The following is a 19,951-nucleotide window of genomic DNA, read 5'->3' as shown; positions in this document are numbered from 1 at the left end:
AGTACCATGTAAAATGTTTTGACATAATCTCTTTCAAGTTTCACAAGTTACCTATGAGAAAAATAGAACTATCCCTACTATACCTGATAAAAATCAGACTCAAAGAATTTGAAGTAATTGTAGAAACTTAGTTTGTAAGTGTTGGAGCTAGGTACAAATTTGAGCCTGTTTGACTTCAAATTCCATGCTGCATGTTTGATGATCCATGGTGCCGATCTTTCCTTTGTTCCAATATCGAAGAGAGGTGATTTTTGCTGTATTTTGTTGCATTTAAGTGACAAGTCCCAAATATTTCTATCCTCCTCTACAGAAGTCTTAAGTTGTAATGGAAGAATTTTAAAATTCAGCAATATGGTACACAGCTCCCAGAAAAACAATTCATAAAAATAATAATATTAGGTAAATTTTAAATATGATAAAGCTTATCTTATTAATTGCTTGCTCTATGATACATAACAAGTATCTAATGGCAAATTTTTTAAAAGAATGACCCTTAAGCCTTGGATAGGGAATAGTCTTCTGGAGAATGGACAGGTTTTCCTCTATGCATTGTCTAGCCAAATTTACATCATTATTACTCAGTGGAACACAGAAGCTTTCTGAAGTGTGGGGCAAATAAGCCTCTGTAATGCATTAATGTATACAATATTTATTTTTAAGAAAAATAAAATCCGCATGTGGTAGAGTAAGGCTTGGACAAAAAAATCTGTCCAGGAAATCCTTGAAAAAATAGGATTCAGGATACAATAGATCTACAAAGATTTAAGTAAATGGGTGAAAGCTTTTTGTAATGGTAGCAACTCCAAATTCGTATTATGCATAAAACTCTAACACAGCATCTAATATCTTGCCTGTTGTTAGCTTTGTGATTGTTACTATGGATAAAGCCAAAAATAAGTAACCATTAGTGTTAGAGAGCTCAGATTCTCTACCACCAAATTACATAAGTTAAATACACACACACACACACACACACACACACACACACACACATTTGTTTTGTTTTGTTTTGCCAATCCTATTTCAGAATAAAAACTAAACTGGGAATTTTAATGTCTAAAATTTACTTTCTTCTGATTTGGAAATATGTGTTCTGCAAGTTTTAAAACACGGCACACATTAATTTATGATCTTCCCGTATAGATGTGAAATTTGTGGCCCTTCCCCTTGAATCTGGGTGGGTTGTGACCAAAAGAGTGTGGTAGAAGTAAACTATGACCTCCAAGTCTAGGTCATAAAAAGCCACATTCCTTCCTCCTTATTTTCTGGAAAACTTGCTCTTGAAGCTGTTAGTTACCATGCAAGAAGTCTTACTAATTTGAAGCAGTCAGGCTATACTAGGTCCCAGGCCACATAGATAGAGAAGCTACATATCACATAAAGTCTTTCCAATCAAATGACCTAGCTAAAGCCAGACTTAGTCATTCTAGTCCAGGCACAACCAGATATGTGAGGCCTTCAAAGGTTTCCAATTCCCTGGTTGATGGAGCACACCAGTCATTTATGTCTTCTCAGCTGAGGCCCTAAATACAGTGGAGAAGAATCAAGCCATCCCTCCTGTGTTTTGTCTGAATTTATGAACTGAGAATCCATGAGAATAATTAAATGATTGTTGTATTAGAGGACTAAGGTTGGGGTAATTTGTTATGCCTCAACAGATAACTAGAACATGTCATAATAGAAAATGTAGAAAGTAAAGGAATAAATAACAATTTATAACCTGTAGTACTACCATATAATCACTATTATCATTTATGTGTTTATTTCCTTCCATTCTTTCCCTAGGTACAAACCTTCACGAAACTAAATAGAGCAAAGAATATCACAACAAAGTAAACTTGTGTTTGCATACTGACAGCTACTTCCTACATTTGGGACATGGTCCCCTAACTTCGTAGGTTATGGAGTGTTTTTCTATTCAGTGGAGATCATAATGTCAATCTCATAGAGTTGTGAGGACTCAATAAAAAAATGTAATGCATTTTTGCATAATGCTTGACACATAATCTTTATTATTAATATGTATACAATTGAGCTCATACTACATATAGAGGTAAGTAATCTCCCTTTTTCATTTATTATAGAATCATGGATATTTCCCCTTGCATGGCAGATGCAGATATATGCCACTCAGATCTCCCTTCAAGAAGAGTGTACTGGTAGTGTGGTTAGCTGAAAGCCTCCCTTAGCTAGCTCTTTCAGGATCCACTGTAGCAGTAGAGCCAAGAAGATCACTATCTTTCCAAGGTGGCCCCAGTCATGGACTGAGAAAGCTGATGGTAGAAGGACCTAGCCACTCTAGTGATACTCCTCTAATAGGCAATTTTTGCTCTGAGGTTCCCATTGGGGTGGCAAAGATTTCAACAAGTCTAACTCTACTATCTTACCCAGACTAATTTTACTACCTTCCTTTCCTTTTCACAGGTGTCACTTCCAAATAAATCTCTTCCACTCCAAAATCCCTTTCAAAGCCTGGTTTTCAAGAACTCAACTGGCACACCATACCATAAAATATGTTTATTTAATGTACATTCAAATCAAAGCTGAACTGGGATTTGAACTTAATCTTCTGATTTTAAATAGTATGCTTTTCTCAATATGACATGTTACCCTCCACCCCCAACTAATCTACTCTCAATTTTTTGCCTTTCATGTATAAGCCCTGACCAAGTGCTCTTCACCTGTAAAAAGGGAATCTAATATCTGCTGTATCTATCTTATAGCATTGTAACAGGATCAAATTGTATAATGTATACATGAATGTCTATAAAGTCAAGATGTTTACAAGTTTATATATTAATATTAAACGTATCACCTCAAAGACTGACCTTTGAGAACATTCACCTTACATCATAGTCCACTCTATTTCTAAATATATTTAATCATGAAATATCTCAATTTCTTCACCTGTAAGATGTAAGTTAGGCTAAATTGTTTTCTGTAACACCCTACCCAATGCAAATATTCAGATAGTCCCTGAAATGTCACATCAAGTTACAAGGAAGACCTGAACTGGGTTTGGAAAGAAGACTGGGTTTCTGGGTGTGAAAACAGGGGTATAGAAATAAATATTTTAATAATGTGCTTATTTAAGTATTTTTTTTGTATCAACACAATTTAGCCAGCCCAGTAATTATTATAGCCTGTTTGTGTTAGTAGGGAAAAAATTAATAAAGAAGTTTTGTAGACTTCAAAGAATATTAAGGTTTACGTTAGAGCAAGGGACTATGCAGAGCTTCAGTATGAAATATATTTAGTTCCAAGCATTAAAGTTTAATGGACTAGAGCTGCCTCATGCGTCATAGACAGCTTCAGTGAAAGGATCCATTAATCAGTATAAAAATAACTGTTCATGAAAGTTCACACCTACATGCCTCTTGTTGAAATAATTCTGAATTTATCTTCACAAAAGATATCACTTATTAAAGGTATCAGTGTGGCAGAAGCACTTGACTTTGCTTGAAATTTTGAAAAAAAAAAGAAAAAAAGAGAAGGAACCCACTCTTAGATTGAGTACCTGTACTAAAGGTAATGTCTCCAAATTTGCTTTTGACCTATTTTTTTCTCATCACCTCTGCTGACCCTTCCACATCTGTTTTCTATAATGACTTCCTATGGGCTTCCTCCAGTTGGCTTTTGAATACACTTGTTCTCTTTTTAAATAATATAGTGATGATTTAATAGGGAGGAGCTAATCAAAATCTCTGGGAATTTGGGAGAATGCAAATACATGCTGTTTGGAAAAGCAAATTGAATATTATAATTTCTTTAATTTGTTTTCACTTATATTTTAATTATTTTAAATTAAAAAAAATCTAAACAGGCAGTGAATGTCGATTTTTAAAAAAAATTTAAGTGTATATTTATTTTTGAAAGGGAAAGAGACAGAGCACGAGCAGGGGAGGGGCAGAGAGAGAGGGAGACACAGAATCTAAAGCAGGCTCCAGGCTCTGAACTGTCAGCACAGAGCCCATACCAGGGCTCAAACTCACCAACTGTAATGTAAGATCATGACCTGAGCTGAAGTTGGATGTTTACCCGACTGAGCCACCCAGGCACCCTCCCTTTGTTTTTTCTTTTAAATTTGTTTAATGCTTATTTATTTTTGAAAAGGAGAGTGTTGATGTTTATCCAAAGGAACAAAACTTTAAAAAGATCAAAAACATTCTATTGTAGAAATCTTTCTGTGATTCTGGCATTCCTCAAGATACTGCCCAGTCTTTTGCCTTTTGAAAGAACAATCAATATTCATTGCCTACATTTTCCCAACTCCATTTATTTCCAATCCATTTTTGCACTTTCTATTCCCACAAATTCACTAATATATCCCTTAAAGAGATATATGACAATTTCCTAATTTCCACTTATAATGGCCAAAATAGAACCATATTTTGTCCAATGTCAACATAATTCTTCCTCCTTTGGAGTGCTTTTCTTTTTCCTAGTCACCATAGAATTATAACTTACTAATTTATTTATGCAACATGTATTTATTGATGAATATACACCAGGAATTTTTCTAAGTATTTAGATTACAATGATAAGGAATTTAGATCCGGTCTCTGCCTTGGTGGTGCTCATAATTTTACCAGAGATTACAAACAGGCCACAAGTCAGGTGGTGGCGGGGTGCAGAGGGGAGGGATATATATGGTTTGGCCTGCATAACACAACTAAAAATTTGAAAGAATGGAAATTGCATATCAGGAAGCTTCATATAATTTCTGATTCTCTGAAATTTGGGGCAATACTGGGCTTACATTCCTAGTTGGCAATGATTAGCTGGAGATAAATTACTACTCCCTTTACATGGAGCATAAATTCTCTAATTTTCCAAAGTCTCCACCACTTCTTGTGTCTCAGAAACATTGAGTGTTAGTTCCATTTAACTTTGTCATATCACTATCATCTTAATTCATTTACGTTACCTGCATCATTCCTGCAAGCATGTCAGATTGTGACTCCTAAACTAGAGGAAGATGTAGAGAAATAACCAAGAAATGAAATACAGAATTGTTCACAATATGATAAGGTACAGGGTGCTTACAAGAGTACATTGGAAGGGCACCTAATCCAGACTTGGAAGGGGTCAGGGAAGATTCTCCAGGAAATAGTGCTAATATAAGAATTGAAGCATGTGTTAGTGTCTTCAGTTAATATCCTATCAATGTTTTATTGAGAATATGTTCATTTAGAGATTATGAGATATATTGGATTATTAAGAAGAAATATAAATATAAAAATTAATGTTTACTCTCATTTGTGGGTATAAATGTTTTCTGGTTCCTTAAAGTAAGAGTCAAGTATTAAACAGTGTTTAAAACTTGCAACTAACTATAAAGTTTAGTTAAGTATGCAAAAAATAAGATTCTTTTTTTTGTGGGTATGAATTTTGTTTCTTTTTTTTCCAAAGAAATTTATTATTATTATCTTGGCCAATTCCCATCAGGAGAAAATGCTCTCTTTAATCAAGAAACTATTCAATTAAAATGTAACTTGGATTTAAAGAAATATCAGGGCACCTGCGTGTCTCAGTCAGTTAAGCATCCAACTTCAGCTCAGGTCATGATCTCGGTCAGTGAGTTCAAGCCCCGCTATGGACTCTGTGCTGACAGCTCAGAGCCTGAAGCTTGATTCGGATTCTGTGTCTCCCTCTCTCTCTGTCCTTCCCCTGCTCGAGCTCTGTCTCTCTCTGCCTCCCAAAAACGAATAGACAATAAAAAAAATTTTTTTTTAAATATCAATTAATTTTGTCCTCTAAATTAATGGTTTTCAACAGAGGGTGATTTTGTCCCCCAGGGGCAATGTCTGCAGACATTTTTGGTGTCACACTGGGGATGAGTGCAGTGGCTACCAGCAGCTAGAGGCTAGAGGCCAGGAAAACTGCTAAACGTCTTACAAATGCACAGGACAGCCCCCACAACATGGAATAATCCAATCTAAAATAAGAATAGAACTAACGCGGATAAAATCTTATCTATGTAAAGGATTCAGAAACTATGAAACACATGCTTTGTGACCTGGATTTTAGGATAGTTGAAAAAAATATCAATTTTGCAGTCAAATACACGTTATGGAAGAAAAAAGCATTGGAAAAAAAAGATTCAACAGTTTCCAGGCTATAGATCACCATGAATAGAAAACACAGAGCTTTCTGTCAGGCATTGTTTTGTGGTAATAAGAACCTAGGTCTAGTAAGCCAAACTGTCATAGGTTGAATTAAATACCCCCCTCCCATGCCCTTCCTCTTTGTAATAAATATTTAAATGACTTCTTCTGAATGATTGGAAAGAGATCTTGCTAGAAATCTGTAGGATGGAATAAATGACCATTCAACACCTGCTTTCATCACATAAAATGCTTTTTAAAAAGTTGAGTAATCAAAATGCTATTTTTCTTTCACTTGAGAAATTTTAAGTGGTTTGCCTATGTGAAGGAAAGATATATGTGAGGTTAATTAGATGGTATAATATGGTTTTGTTCATTAAAATTCTTATTTAAGATCTTTGAAACTGTAGAAATCTCAAAATTTCCCCCAGAGTCTTATGTTTCATTTTAGGACTACAACCTAGATACCATTTAAAGAAGTATGCCCCATTTATTTTTATTTATTTCTTTTTTAAATATTTATATTCATTTATTGTGCACTGGAGAATTTTATACAGGTTTTTTTTTTTCACATTCTTTTTTTTTAATATAATTTATTGTCAAATTGGTTTCCATACAATACCCAGTGCTCATCCCAACAAGTGCCCTCCTCAATGCCATCACCCACTTTCCCCTCTCCCCCAGCCCCCATCAACCCTCAGTTTGTTCTCTGTATTTAAGAGTTTCTTATGGTTTGCCTTCCTCCCTCTCTGTTTGTAACTTTTTTCCCCTTTCCCTCCCCCATGGTCTAGGTCACTCATCCTCAGGGAAATAGAAATCAAAGCCATACTGAGATACCACCTCAGGCCTGTCAGAGTGGCTAAAATGAACAAATCAGAAGCCTATAGATGCTGGCAATGATGTGGAGAAATGGGAACCCTCTTGCACTGTTGGTGGGAATGCAAATTGGTGCAGCCACTCTGGAAAACAGTGTAAAGCTTCCTCAAAAAATTAAAAATAGAACTACCTTATGACCCAGCAATAGCATCGCTAGGAATTTACCCAAAGTATGCTCCATTTAAAGTGGGATGCATATATGACAGGTATCTAGTAAGAAATTAATATGTAAAAAAAAATTAGAAATTCTATGTATCTTTATTTGTAAATAAAGATAATTAAATTTTACTAATATTGAACATGAAAATTTATATTGGTGGTCTCAGCTCTCAGCTCATACATCAGTGAGCCATGTGTCACATACAATACCCAAAGTTAATAAATAAATACTTATAATTCCAAATGTAGATAAGCTGAGAGTTGCTCCTCACTTTTTTTTAGCAATTAGTACATAATGATGCATTATAGCTATGTGAGCTAAATTAAGTAGATTTATAGATTTTAATATCTAATTTTATCTGAATTTATCCTTAAAAAAATTAGGAGGCTATCTTTAAAAGACTCCTGTGAAGCCATCACAGATGATATGTATGTTATTAATATAAGAAGAAGGGAAGGAAAATGGCAGAGCTGGCACTTTTCTTTCTAAAAATCTGAGCTTTTTGTAGGCCAAATTTCCAGGCAAAATTAATGACAATCTAATCATATTTGAAAACAAATTTGTCAAAATATTTTGATATTATCAAAAAGGATATTCGAAATATGGATTTACACCCACAAATTTATGATTTTTGTTCATAATTTTAATTTAAAAACAAATATATGCATTTGAGAATGCTAATTTTATATGGATTATGATAAAAAAGTTTGGAGTTCATTGATATAAGTGCAGATTTCACTACTTTGATGTTTTTAGGATTACATATTCTCATCTCTTTAGAATCTAATAATCTAAAAGACACGATCCTTTTTGTTTGTTTTTCTGTAGAAAACGGCAGAACATTAGGTTTTCAAAAAATGTTTGTTTGAAGCAGAAGTTCAACGAAGTTAATTTTTATTGAGTACTTACTGTGTGCTATGTGTTTTGCTGAATATTACATATGGTTTGTCTTCCTGAAACTATAAACCACCCAATGAAATAGGTAATTCTATTTCCTCCATTTCAAGACTAAGGAGAGAATAATTTGTCTAAAGATACACAGCTAACAAGTCTCAGAACTGAGATGTGGAAACAAATAGTCTAGCTTCTAAGCTGACCATCTTTATTAAAGTACATTACATCAATCAAGTATTTTTTGTGCTCGTGTTTGGATACTCATCATTAATATCTCATGGGTATTTATAAAGGATCTTTTATAGGTCCTTACACACTGAGGAATTAAAGAAAAAGACTATCTCAATGCTCAAAGTTCACAGACCAATATGTGTAATATCCAAACAAATAATTATAAGTGCTGTAATATAAAACAATGTAAATTTGTAATTGAAACCCAAAAGACAGTACAATAAGATCTGCTTGGGAGTTCAAGAAAGCTCAAAGAGGCTCAATTTATCTTGATTTTAAATAAGTAATAATTTCCTATTAGGAAAAGAAATAAACATACATTTAAGCAGAAGAAATAATAAGGATAAAAACATTGGAGTATGAAAAACCCTTGTCCTAAAGAATAAAGTAATCTAGAACACTGCTTTTCAAACATTAGCCTGCAAACCTGTCAGCTAGAATTAAAAATGAACAAACAAACAGACAAACAAACATTCTGGATGGTTAGGGGTGGGATAGGAAGTGACATTCTGCATTTCTAAAAATCTCTCATTGAAGCAGGTGCTGCTGGTCTTACCACAATTTGATTTGCAAGACTTGAACAATGATCTTCATCAGGTAGCTTCACATTGCTTACATCAAAATTGCCTAGGCCATTTGTTAAAATTTTAGATTCCCAGTATATTCTACATATATCAAATTTGATTGAGGTGAGATGGAAAAAGATATATCCATTTTAAACATGTAGTTACCATATAATTCTTATGCATATTAAATTTGAAAATCATTAGAGTTGGGTGAATAGAGGCTGCAGGAAAAAGTCTGAAAAGTGATTCCAGCAAACATTATGAATTAAAGGATTTTGAATCTCTTATTTAAAAGCTTGAATTTTATTATCCAGGTAATGGATGACAAAGGTAAGTTTTAAACAGAATATTGACATTATAGATGTGTGTCTTATGCAGATCATTTTGGAAGTAATCTAAAAATAGATGGGGGTATAACTGGATAACTTGCATAGATTTTCCCTACTGGCAAGTCAAAAAAACCCACAAAATGTAACAAAACATATGACAATATGAAGAACATGAACAAAGAACTGTGATCTTCGGACAAACGGAAAGATACAAAGGAAACCTCCACAATATTCCATGATTGCTGTGGCTTTCTGCCTGAGATTATTTCCCTGTCACAGAAGATAAAGTGGAAGGGCAATCATAATGAATTGACAATGGAGATGAAATTTCTGGGATTATAAAATGACTGTAATTTGTCAAGCAGGGTAACCGAGCAGCAGCAGAAGCTTCACAGACAGAGAACTGCAGATACCTGCATTGAGATTCACTGCAAGTTTTTGAGTTGGGCCACACAGGAACGGAGAAAAACTCTATAGTAGATAAAATCAGCTGATTTATGGCTTAAAGGTGAATGGTAATGATGGAAGAGGTCATTCAATAATAGAAGATTTTGGAGTATCAGAAGGCAGAATGGAGACTTTACTGAGTGACTTGGGCATTCAGGTAAGATATCAAAAGGTAAGAACCATATTCAGGAATGAGGACCACATCCTGGAGCAAGAAGTATGCCATTAAGCTTAGTTTGAAACTCAAATAGACCCATCCTAACAACAAATCAAATCAAGATTGAGTAGGTGAAATGAATCCACCAAAAATGTAACTGCCTTCCAGAAACAAAACAAAAGAAAAATTCAACAACCTTTAATGTTTTTTTTTGTTTTTGAGAGAGAGAGCATGAGCAGGGGAAGGGCAGAGAGACCTGGGGACAGAGGATCTGAAGCAGCCTCTCTGCTGACAGCCCAGAGCTTGATGCATGGCTTGAACTCAGGAATTGCAAGATCATAACCTGAGCCAAAGTTGATGCTTAACCAACTGAGCCACCCAGGCGCCCCAAAACTCAACACCCTTTAAAGGAAGATAACATGATGATTTACTAAAACAAATAATATATAATGTCTAACATGCAATAAAAAATTAATAAGTAGTGAAGAAACTGGAAAATGTAATATTCAGCCAAGAGAAAAGTGTCCACTAGATATAAACACTGAGGTAATCCAGGTGTTAGAAACAACAGATAAGGCATTTAAAAAGCAGTCGTTGTGGTGCCTGGGTGCCTCAGTTGGTTAAGTGTTCGGCTTCAGCTCAGGTCATTATCTCACAGTTTGTGTGTTTGAGCCCCACATTGGGCTCTGTGGTGACAGTTTGGAGCCTGGAGCCTGCTTCTGATTCTGTGTCTCCCTCTCTCTCTCTCTCTGCCCTTCCAGTGCCCACGCTCTGTCTCTCTCTCTCAAAAATAAATAAACATGGGGCACCTGGGTGGCTTAGTTGGTTAAGCGTCCAACTTCAGCTCAGGTCATGATCTTGCAGCCGGTGAGTTTGAGCCCCCCGTCAGGCTCTGGGCTGACAGCTCAGAGCCTGGAGCCTGCTTCAGATTCTGTGACTCCTTCTCTCTCTGCCCTTCCACCTCTCACACTCTGTCTCTCTCTTTCTCTCAAAAATGAATAAACATTAAAAAAAATTTATAAATAAATAAATAAACAAATAAACATTAAAAAAACTTAAGTCATTAATCATAGCTTCCAGAATTTAAAGGAAAATAAAGAAAAATAAAAGAAACAGATGAGTAATCATAAAAGAGAAAGTGAGATTATATTTAAAAATCAAGGGAAATCCTAGAACTGAAAAGTATGGTATCTGAAATGAATAATTCTTAGATTAACATCAGATGGGAGATGGCAGAGTGATAGTCTTTGAACTTGAATTCAGGTAAATAGAAATAATCAAATTTTAAAAACAGAGAAAAAAAAGAGAAGAAAATGAATAGAGACTCAGTAACCTATGGGAGATTATCAAACATTCTAACATACATATATGAAAAAACAATAATCAAAATTCATGAATTTGATAAAAACATAAACTTATGGATTTAAGAAGCTCAGTGAACTCTAAAAAGCATTATACAGAGATAATCATACATAATATTATTATGACCAATCTGCTGAAAACTAGATATTTTCTCTCGTTTTCTTTAAAATATATGAAGTGTTTATCATGAAAATTCTGACAGTATATTCATATATAAATTCATATATAGAAATAATGTACATGGAAACAATACTATAAAGAATGAAGATAAAGTGGAACTATAATATGGAAGGTGCTTACATTTAAAGTGATATAGGCCAATATTAACAGACAATGCACATGTTTGTTCAAGATCCATAGTGTAATCACTAAAGTAATCAGTTAAAAAATAATGCATAAAAGTTTTTCTCTTTAAATGCCACTGCTAAGAAAATGAAATGCAAGCCATGGACTGGAGAAAAGTTTTGCAAAATGTATATCCAACAAAAAACCCATATCTAAAATATATAAACATATCTTCTTACAATTTAAGAAAACAATAAACCAAATTTAAAAATGGAATTAAGATTTGAACAGACACCACATCAAAAAAAAATGGTGACAAACTAGCACATAAAAATCTATTCAACTTCCTTAGTCATTAGGGAAATGTAAATTAATCCTGAAATATTAATATACATCCAATAGAATCACTAAAATAAAAAATATTGATAAGTGTTGGCAAGAGTGTGTAACATAACAATTAGAATCTCACACATTGCTGATGGGAATAGAAGATGATATAGCTAATTTGGTAAAGATCTTGGCATCATTATGATATGACCCATCAATTCTATTCCTACATATTGCCCAAGAGAAATAAAAATGTATGTTCAAACGAAGATCTGTACATGAATGTTAATAGCAGCTTTATAACAGTCAAAATCTGGAAATAACCCTTATATCCGTAGCAGATGAATTGTTAAACAAATGGTGGTATATCCATAGAATGGAATACAACTACAAATTAAAAGAAGTGAATTACTAAACACACAACAATAGCACTCTGCTAAGTGATAGAAACCATATATAAAAGAAAATATACTAAATGGATTGCATTTATGTAAAATTCTAGAAAGGGAAAACCTATAGTGAAAGAAAACATAGTATTTACAGAGGCCAGGGGATAGGGCAGGGAATTAACCACAAAAAGGTATGAAGGAACTCTTTTACATGATAGAAAAGTCCTATGTCCACAACTGTGATGATAGTACATGACTCTATACATTTTTAAAACTCATCAAATTGTCCACTTAAAATTGTGAAATTATTGTGCATAAATTATATATCAATAAATTTAATCCGTATTAAAAAAATAAACTAAGCAGAAACAAAGGAAAAATAAACCAAAAAAGTCAGAGGAGTGCTAACTATCCACATGGAATTAAAAAATAAAACATCTGCTCCATTATTATCAATAAAAGCAGAGTTGCCCTGCTGGTAAAAACTACCCAAGTCTGAGGCAGGCCCAGCATGCCAGGGTGTATACTTGAAAAAGCTGCTGATGTGACCAATAAAAAATGTGAAAATCAAATTATTCGTTTTGTGAGTGTTAAGAAAAAATTCAGTTCATTTGCAATATTTATAAACATCCAAATAAGTACATATAAATACATAACTATTCTGTATGCACCAAAATATTAGATCAAGAAAGGAAAGGAAAGAAAAGGAAACAAAGGAAAGGAAATCTCTTTTAGATAAAAGGAGATTACAGAGACAAGAAAAGTAAAAATGAATGATTCTGGAATCAATCCTAAACAAGAAAAAAAATAAAAAGCTTTTTATAAATGATCCTAATAGGATAATTAACCAAATTTGACTTTGGACAATAGATTAAATAATAGTATTGCATCAATGTTAAATTTTCTGATTTTGATCATTGTATTATGATTATGTAAGTCTATTTTCTTTTTCTTAGGTAGGGCAGAGTGGATAGTTAGAACTAGATTTAATGCAATGGTTTCTGTGTTTTAAGGGAAATTGTAAATTTAATTTGTTTTTGCTCTTGTTAAAGAATGAGTAATCATGTACTCTACTATGGCCTTTTTAAAAACGTTGCCTACTCTGTGTCCTAAGATTCTAAATTTCTTTAAACTTGCTACAAGAAAGCTAGTCCATATATCCTTCTGTAAAATATATGAAAACAGAAGAAATAGAGGGAATCCTAAAAATGGAAACTTAGTTTGATAAACAGAAGTGGAAGAAATAGATTCTGTAAAGATTGTAGCACTAAATCATTGAGAATGCATTTCTGTGGTTGTGTCATGCTAAGTGTTAGGAAAACAAACTAATGCAAAAAGGAATCTCCCAGTCAGATTCAGGATTCATGGTTTTGCATACTGCCTTAACTCTCCATCATTCCCTTCCTATTCCTTGGAGGTCTTCTACTTTCACCTCCTGCTAGTCAGCAGAAAAGCCAGCATCAGACACTGTTTTCCTACCTCCTGAACTCAGCCTCAATACAAGTTTCACAGGAAACTTGGTATTAAATACCTCCTAATACCTGCACAGTTATGTGCAGTTATCAACACATAACTGATGCTTTCTCCCAGAAAAAAAAAAAAATTGACTGGGCATTGACTGGGGGTAGAAAAGGGTATGCATTAGAGCATTTGCACTATGAATCACAGGAATATGTGAATCTGAATCACGGCAAAATATGGCTCTCTTCCCTCAGTGATGAACTCCAAAGGTTGAAGGAAAGAATGTAGTGCAAAGTGATCCTGGTACGAGCAAACAGCTGCCTACCCCCCATACCTGCACATACAAAATTGAAATAAAATCCTGTCACAGATTCACATGAAATTGAGAAAGAACAAAATATGCAATATAACAATGAGAGTCTGAAAGTATGAGCCAACTGCACTTGATTCTAATCATTACTCTGACATTTACTAGATATCTAATTTTAACCTTCAATTTCCTTTTTCTATAAAATAAACCCTATTATGCATCTCACTAAGTTATATTAATAAAGAAATAATGCATATAAAACCTAGTGTGATAGTTAACTCATAATAAGTGCAGAGTAAGTAGAAACTCATTACGATTAGAGAATAATATGTTTTATATATTCTAATTTATTTTTTTTAATGTTTACTCATTTTTGAAAGACAGAGAGAGACAGAGCACAAGCAGGGGTGGGGGCAGAGAGAGAGGGGACACAGAATCTGAAGCAGGTTCCAGGCTCTGAGCTATCAGCACAGAGCCCGACATGGGGCTCGAACGCACGAACTGTGAGATCATGACCTGAGCTGAAGTCGGACGCCCAACTGACTGAGCCACCCAGGCGCCTCCAACTTTTTAAATTTTTAATTTATTTTTTAATATTTTATATATTCTATAAATTTATATTTATGACAATCTCAAGGATCTATCCCAATATGGAGTATCCTAGTTTTTCCAATCCACTTTTACATTTACTTTCTGATGAGGTACTGAGATTAGCTTGGAAACAGGGACTGGAAACAAACTAAAACAAAAGTAGGAGATATAAAAGAAGGAAACTAAAGGGAAATCTAGAGACATTTTTAATATCTGGAGATATTTTTAATAATGTGAAGGAAAAGAAATGTAGCTTCAATGTGCTGCTTTTATCCTCAAATACATCCTCTTCTGCATGGAAGCAGCTTGGTCTCCTGGTCAGAAGCTCTGGCAAGGGGACCAGACTGCCAGGTCTTAAATCCTGGCTAACCCACTGACCATGTAATCTTGGGGACAATAACAGTACTCACACACAGGTTTCCTATGAGAATTAAATTAATTTAACATGGAAAGCATTGAAAAGAGTATGTGTCTGATATATAGATGATACCTGTTAAATATAGAGAAAGAACTTCATCCAGTAATATAATAACGCTCTGGTTCCTCTGAACGTTTCCCACGATTGTCAATTTGCAAAAAAAAAAAAAAAAAAAAAAGTATGGAAGAAGAAGGAAAGGAGAAGGAGAAAAAGAAGAAGGAGTTGAAGGAGAAAGAGAAGAGGAATAGGAAGGAGAAGGGGAAAAAGGAGGAAGGGGAGGAGGAGGAGGAAGAAGAAGAAGAAGAAAGACAGCAGCAGCAGCCTGAAGATACATTATCATCCTTGGTTCTAATACAGTATTGTGGGAACAAAGATATTATACCTTGTAAACTGCCAAGTGCAAGGCTGTAAATCCATTTCTTGTCAGTCGAGATGGACGAAGCCCTTTTAACATAAGGGTTCTAATATGTGACTTGTTGCCTGAATGAGAAGAGTGAAAGAAACTTATGTTGTTGTGGGGATAGACCAAGTGACTTTAAAATATCTTTTTGACTTAATGATAAATTCACACAGATGTATGAAAATGTCAGACTGCTGTTCTGCAGGTAATTTGTAAAGTTTTCTATTAATTGACAGCCTTCCTTAGTAGTGAACATTTTATTACACTTATAAAACGTTATATCAATGCTGTTTATTTTAATGCATTTGTGTTATATTTTTCTATAGTGCTTTCATCATTAGTTGGTTTTAAAGCATTAAAAAAAGGAAAAAAAATCTTAATAAATTATTAGTGAAAAGGCTTAGATAAAAATCGAGTTGCCCAGGATACCTCAGAACATCATTAGCAGTAGAACTTATTTAGATTAGAGATATCTGGAAGAAATGATGAAGGTTGGGGAAAGTATGTTTAAATTTGGGAGGAAAATCTGTTGAGTATGCTTAATTTGTTTGGGAGGAATGGTTAAGGAATAGGATTAGAGTTGATATTTCTACATTAGTGTTTTATTTAAAAACCCAAGTTCAAGGAATACTAGTTTGGATTAACAAAATAAATACTAACCATTCATTAATTCAATAAATTTATTAGGTACCTACCAAATGCCAGTCTCCATGCTAGGTGCTTGGAATACATTAATGAACAAAGCAGAACAAAATATGAGCCAAATTTAACTCTAGATCTTCACTTTGATCAATCTTCACTTTGAGATTTTATGTTTGGCATTTATCTTACCTTCCACATATCTTACTGTAGATTGTAAAGTAATTGCATGATGATATTTTAGGGAATGCTTTAAGTGCTTCTGAAATTAACCTAATCTCTGACTGGCAAACCCAATGCTGAAAAATGCTTTTTTTGATTTCCAAGCAAACTAAGTGACTTGGTTCAGGGTACGAACACCATAAAACTTAAATTCAGAGCTAAATCAACTGGAACATCTGCCTGGTAGTTACTTTTCACCTGAAGGTTATCAGGGTTGTAAGGATAAAGCAAAAAAGAAAATTGAGTATGAATAGAATCCTCCTGTAGACTATAAAGCAGCTCAAATCATTGACCATCTTTACATATAATGAGTTTATAAAGTATTGAGTTTCAAGCGCTCACCTCCACAAATGCAGCATAAATGAAGTAGAGACAGCCCATTTTCTGTGCGGTAATTTAAGTTGACTTTACTGAAGGCATCATCGGAGCTGAAAAAGAATTTTTCATATGATCAAAAATTTCACCTTTTAGTTTATTAGTTTTTACTGGAAAAAATATAAAAGGGACTACTATTACTATAAATTAAAAAATACATCTTTTGTGGGATTTCATTGTACCTAGAAAAATAATTTTGAATATACATCTATATGAAGAAAACTTAAGTCAAGAGAAAATAATATGGAAGTTTGAGAGCCCAGGTTTAAATTAAGGGCTCTTATGCATTTTGTTTTCTATGTATAATTTGAACGTTTCAAGGCAACTTTATGAATTAAAATTAATGTAGAAATAGAAAACAGACATTTGAAAGTAAATCATTCACATGCAAAATTTCACATCATATTTATGGAGAAAGTCAAGAAATTCCCTCCAAAAAGAAAAAAAAAATGAAGCATTTTGGTAAGAGATTGGAGAGAGGAATATAATCCCAAAGTTTCACAAATTCTGCCTGAAGCAAAGTTTTCCTTGTACTCTGACTGGGTCAGGTTTCACAGATAAAGAAGGTCTAAACTCTGATCGGGTACTATGATACACAGTCCCCTGAGAGGAGTAGTGTTAGTGATTCAATTAGTAAAATCCTTGCCTTTGTCTGAACAAAGACCATTGCCCCAGGAGGGCCCTAGAGAGCCAAAGGTAGCCTTGGAAAAGGAATGTAAAGCTAAAATTCTTGACCTTTTGAAATCGTTGGTACTCCCAGGACATTTTTCAGTAGAAATGAGAACATATCCTTGGCCTCCCAGGTCAATTTCAAGCCACTTCCTGCCTATTTAAATCTCCAGCAGCTTTAGTGAGATAGCATAGTCTTTGGTGAGTGAGCCTTCCATATCATTTGTAAAGTACTTACACTTGAAAGGTACTATAAATTCAGGACATTATCATCAAGGCACCCAGTTAAGCACTTCAAAAGCTACTGGAATTTTAAAATAGAAAAGAAAAGGTGCTATTCTCTAGGGTGCTGCTAAAAAGAGAAAGCCTTTAAATCTAGAGACATCCAAAGGATCTCAGTGAAATGTCGTAATTAGCAATGGCAATCCCAGTGGTTTGTTTTCATAGAATATCCTAAAACTTCCCCATCCTCATAACCATCTTGCCTTGAATGTTCAACTTCCCAGCTGCCAAGTCCACAGACATGCTTATTCATATTGAGAAATCTACCTCAACTTGCTTTGGAATATTATATGTAGGAGTGCAGTAAACTCAGGGTCAATTTTACAAATGTTAATAATATAATAGAGGAAGGAGCCAAGTATTTCAGGAGAAATGGCTAAGAGTTTAACCCATTTCTATCTGTACTTTCCCACAGTTCAATGAATTATGCCCCCCCCCAAAATATTTCTGATGAAAATACTACTTTTTAAAATATCTATCTGAAATGAAACTAATTGCAAATGGTATACCTATTTTATGGTATGTGCAATAACTTCACAAAATAACACAATTCTTGGAAATGTGTGGCCTTTGCCTGAGTCAGGCTTCTAAACTCTTAAAGCTGATTGTATTATAGATGTCTTGGAGAAAAAAAACTTAATAGGTAGTACTAAACAAAGTGCACTCAGCAGCCCAGACTTACAAGTGCATTCACAGAGGTCTTCTCTGTGGTTATGATTTCAAATAATACAGGTTTTCTGAAAAGCTGAACTCTGCTTTTTAAAGCTAGGTAGATGGGATTTTTCTCTTGAAGTCTGTAGGAAATCAGTGTCCGTAAATAAAAAGGGAAAGAAAACTGTGACTAGCAATTGAAGATGTTGATTGACAATGATTTAGAAGTTCTGATCTGTGTTGGCTTTTCTTTCTTGGTCCTTCCATTATCCAGCAATGAAAACACACAATAAGATCAAAAGACAGAAAACAAAGTATTGGGTGGAGAAGGACAGGGAGGCCTTCTGTTAAATGTAAAGAAATATATAACCTTCATCCTAAAAGAAGAACAGGGAAGGAAGTACCTTTTGAGCTAACTATAATGAACTTAATGGCAAACGGTGAAAGAAGAAAGGCTTGGGAGTCCTCTGTAGCAATAAACTCCTGAGAAAATTAGTTTTTCAATGTGTATCTCTAATATTATACAGCAATATTTCCCATGTTTTGATGCTTTAAAAGTGGAAAATCATTTCAGCAGTGTAGCTGAAATGTAGGTAATCCTTAAAAACTTGTCCTTGTATTTACACCAGGATTGAAATCCTATCCTGCTTCTGCTTTTTAAGTAGTCTTTTTTTTTTCCTCCAATTTGGGCAAGTTATTAAACCTCTTCAAATTTAATTTCTTCAGTTATAAAATGATTAAAATAATACATAGACATTGTATTGTTATGAAGAATACATGAGGATAGGGCTTACTATAGTATCTAGCACATATGTTATCAATAAATCATTATTTTATTATTATTACTAGTATTATCAAGATCACTGAATGTACAACTTCCCCTGCATAGTCTATGCCTTGGGAGATTTTAGCATAATTTTCAAACCAAGTTTGACCTTCTTCAATCTCTCACATTTGACAACCTGTAAAATTTCCTGATTTTGACAATTTTATGCTCATGGTGACTCTCATTTAGGCTCCTAGACAATGTCAGACCCTGTCTTCACATGCTTTTAAAAATGGCTACCAAGCTCACTGTTGTGACACCTAGCACCTGTCAGTGATTCAGAGCAACTACTAGAATCACAATTTTATAACATAAGTCCTAGGTCATCATGTCAATGGGAAGGCTATTATCAACACTGGAGATATTAAAAGAAGAATGAAGGGAAAAGAGAGATATTAAAAATCCAAAGGGGAAAAAAGATTGCACTGAAATGTTTTATTAAGAAGATAGATTCAATTGCTTTCTTATTGCATGATCTAACTTTGATGATGCATTCAGTCAGTCTGGCACAACACCAACTGTACGCTCCACCTCTGTTCTTAATGCTCACTTTACTATGTTCTCAACAGTCTACTGGATATAAACTACTCACTAATCTCTGGATCCTTTAGGTGCCTCAGTCCTGGGGAAATGCATGCTACATAGAATCCTGCAACTGATCTTTGCATTAATTCTGATCTCTAATGCCCAGACCAGCTTTGCAAAGAAAGTAAACACTGAATAAACAAAATATAAGATGCCACAGTTTATTGCTTTATTTAAAATATGAATAACCCTGAATGAATATCTATTGTTTACATAAGTCACATTGAAAGCATGAATTATATTAGTTACTTTCTGTTCAACAATCAATTCTCAGCTCACTGAATTTTAAAGTAGACTTGACCATTCATAAGTGACTCAATGTACAGTCCTAAATATCTCCTTGCTCAAAACTGAACTGTTTCCTGTTGTTTTTGTTCTTTCTTCAATTATAT

At 34.1% G+C, this 19,951-nt stretch overlaps 1 protein-coding gene across 2 annotated transcripts in view; it reads right to left on the bottom strand.

The window, feature by feature from the left end:
• LOC122227592 (serine/threonine-protein kinase TNNI3K-like) overlaps positions 1-19,951 on the bottom strand; it is a 295,054-nt gene that overhangs the window by 264,270 nt on the left and 10,833 nt on the right. For both annotated transcript variants that reach the window (XM_042952200.1, XM_042952201.1), the window contains exons 4-5: positions 16,514-16,599; positions 15,293-15,390 (exon numbers count right to left, since the gene is read on the bottom strand). In XM_042952200.1, coding sequence (XP_042808134.1) covers positions 15,293-15,390; positions 16,514-16,599 — 184 coding nt within the window. The remainder of the gene's footprint in view (positions 1-15,292; positions 15,391-16,513; positions 16,600-19,951) is intronic.

Source organism: Panthera leo, chromosome C1 (assembly GCF_018350215.1).
Source record: "Panthera leo isolate Ple1 chromosome C1, P.leo_Ple1_pat1.1, whole genome shotgun sequence".
Lineage (NCBI taxonomy): Eukaryota > Metazoa > Chordata > Mammalia > Carnivora > Felidae > Panthera > Panthera leo.
This window is presented reverse-complemented; position numbering and strand designations above follow the sequence as displayed.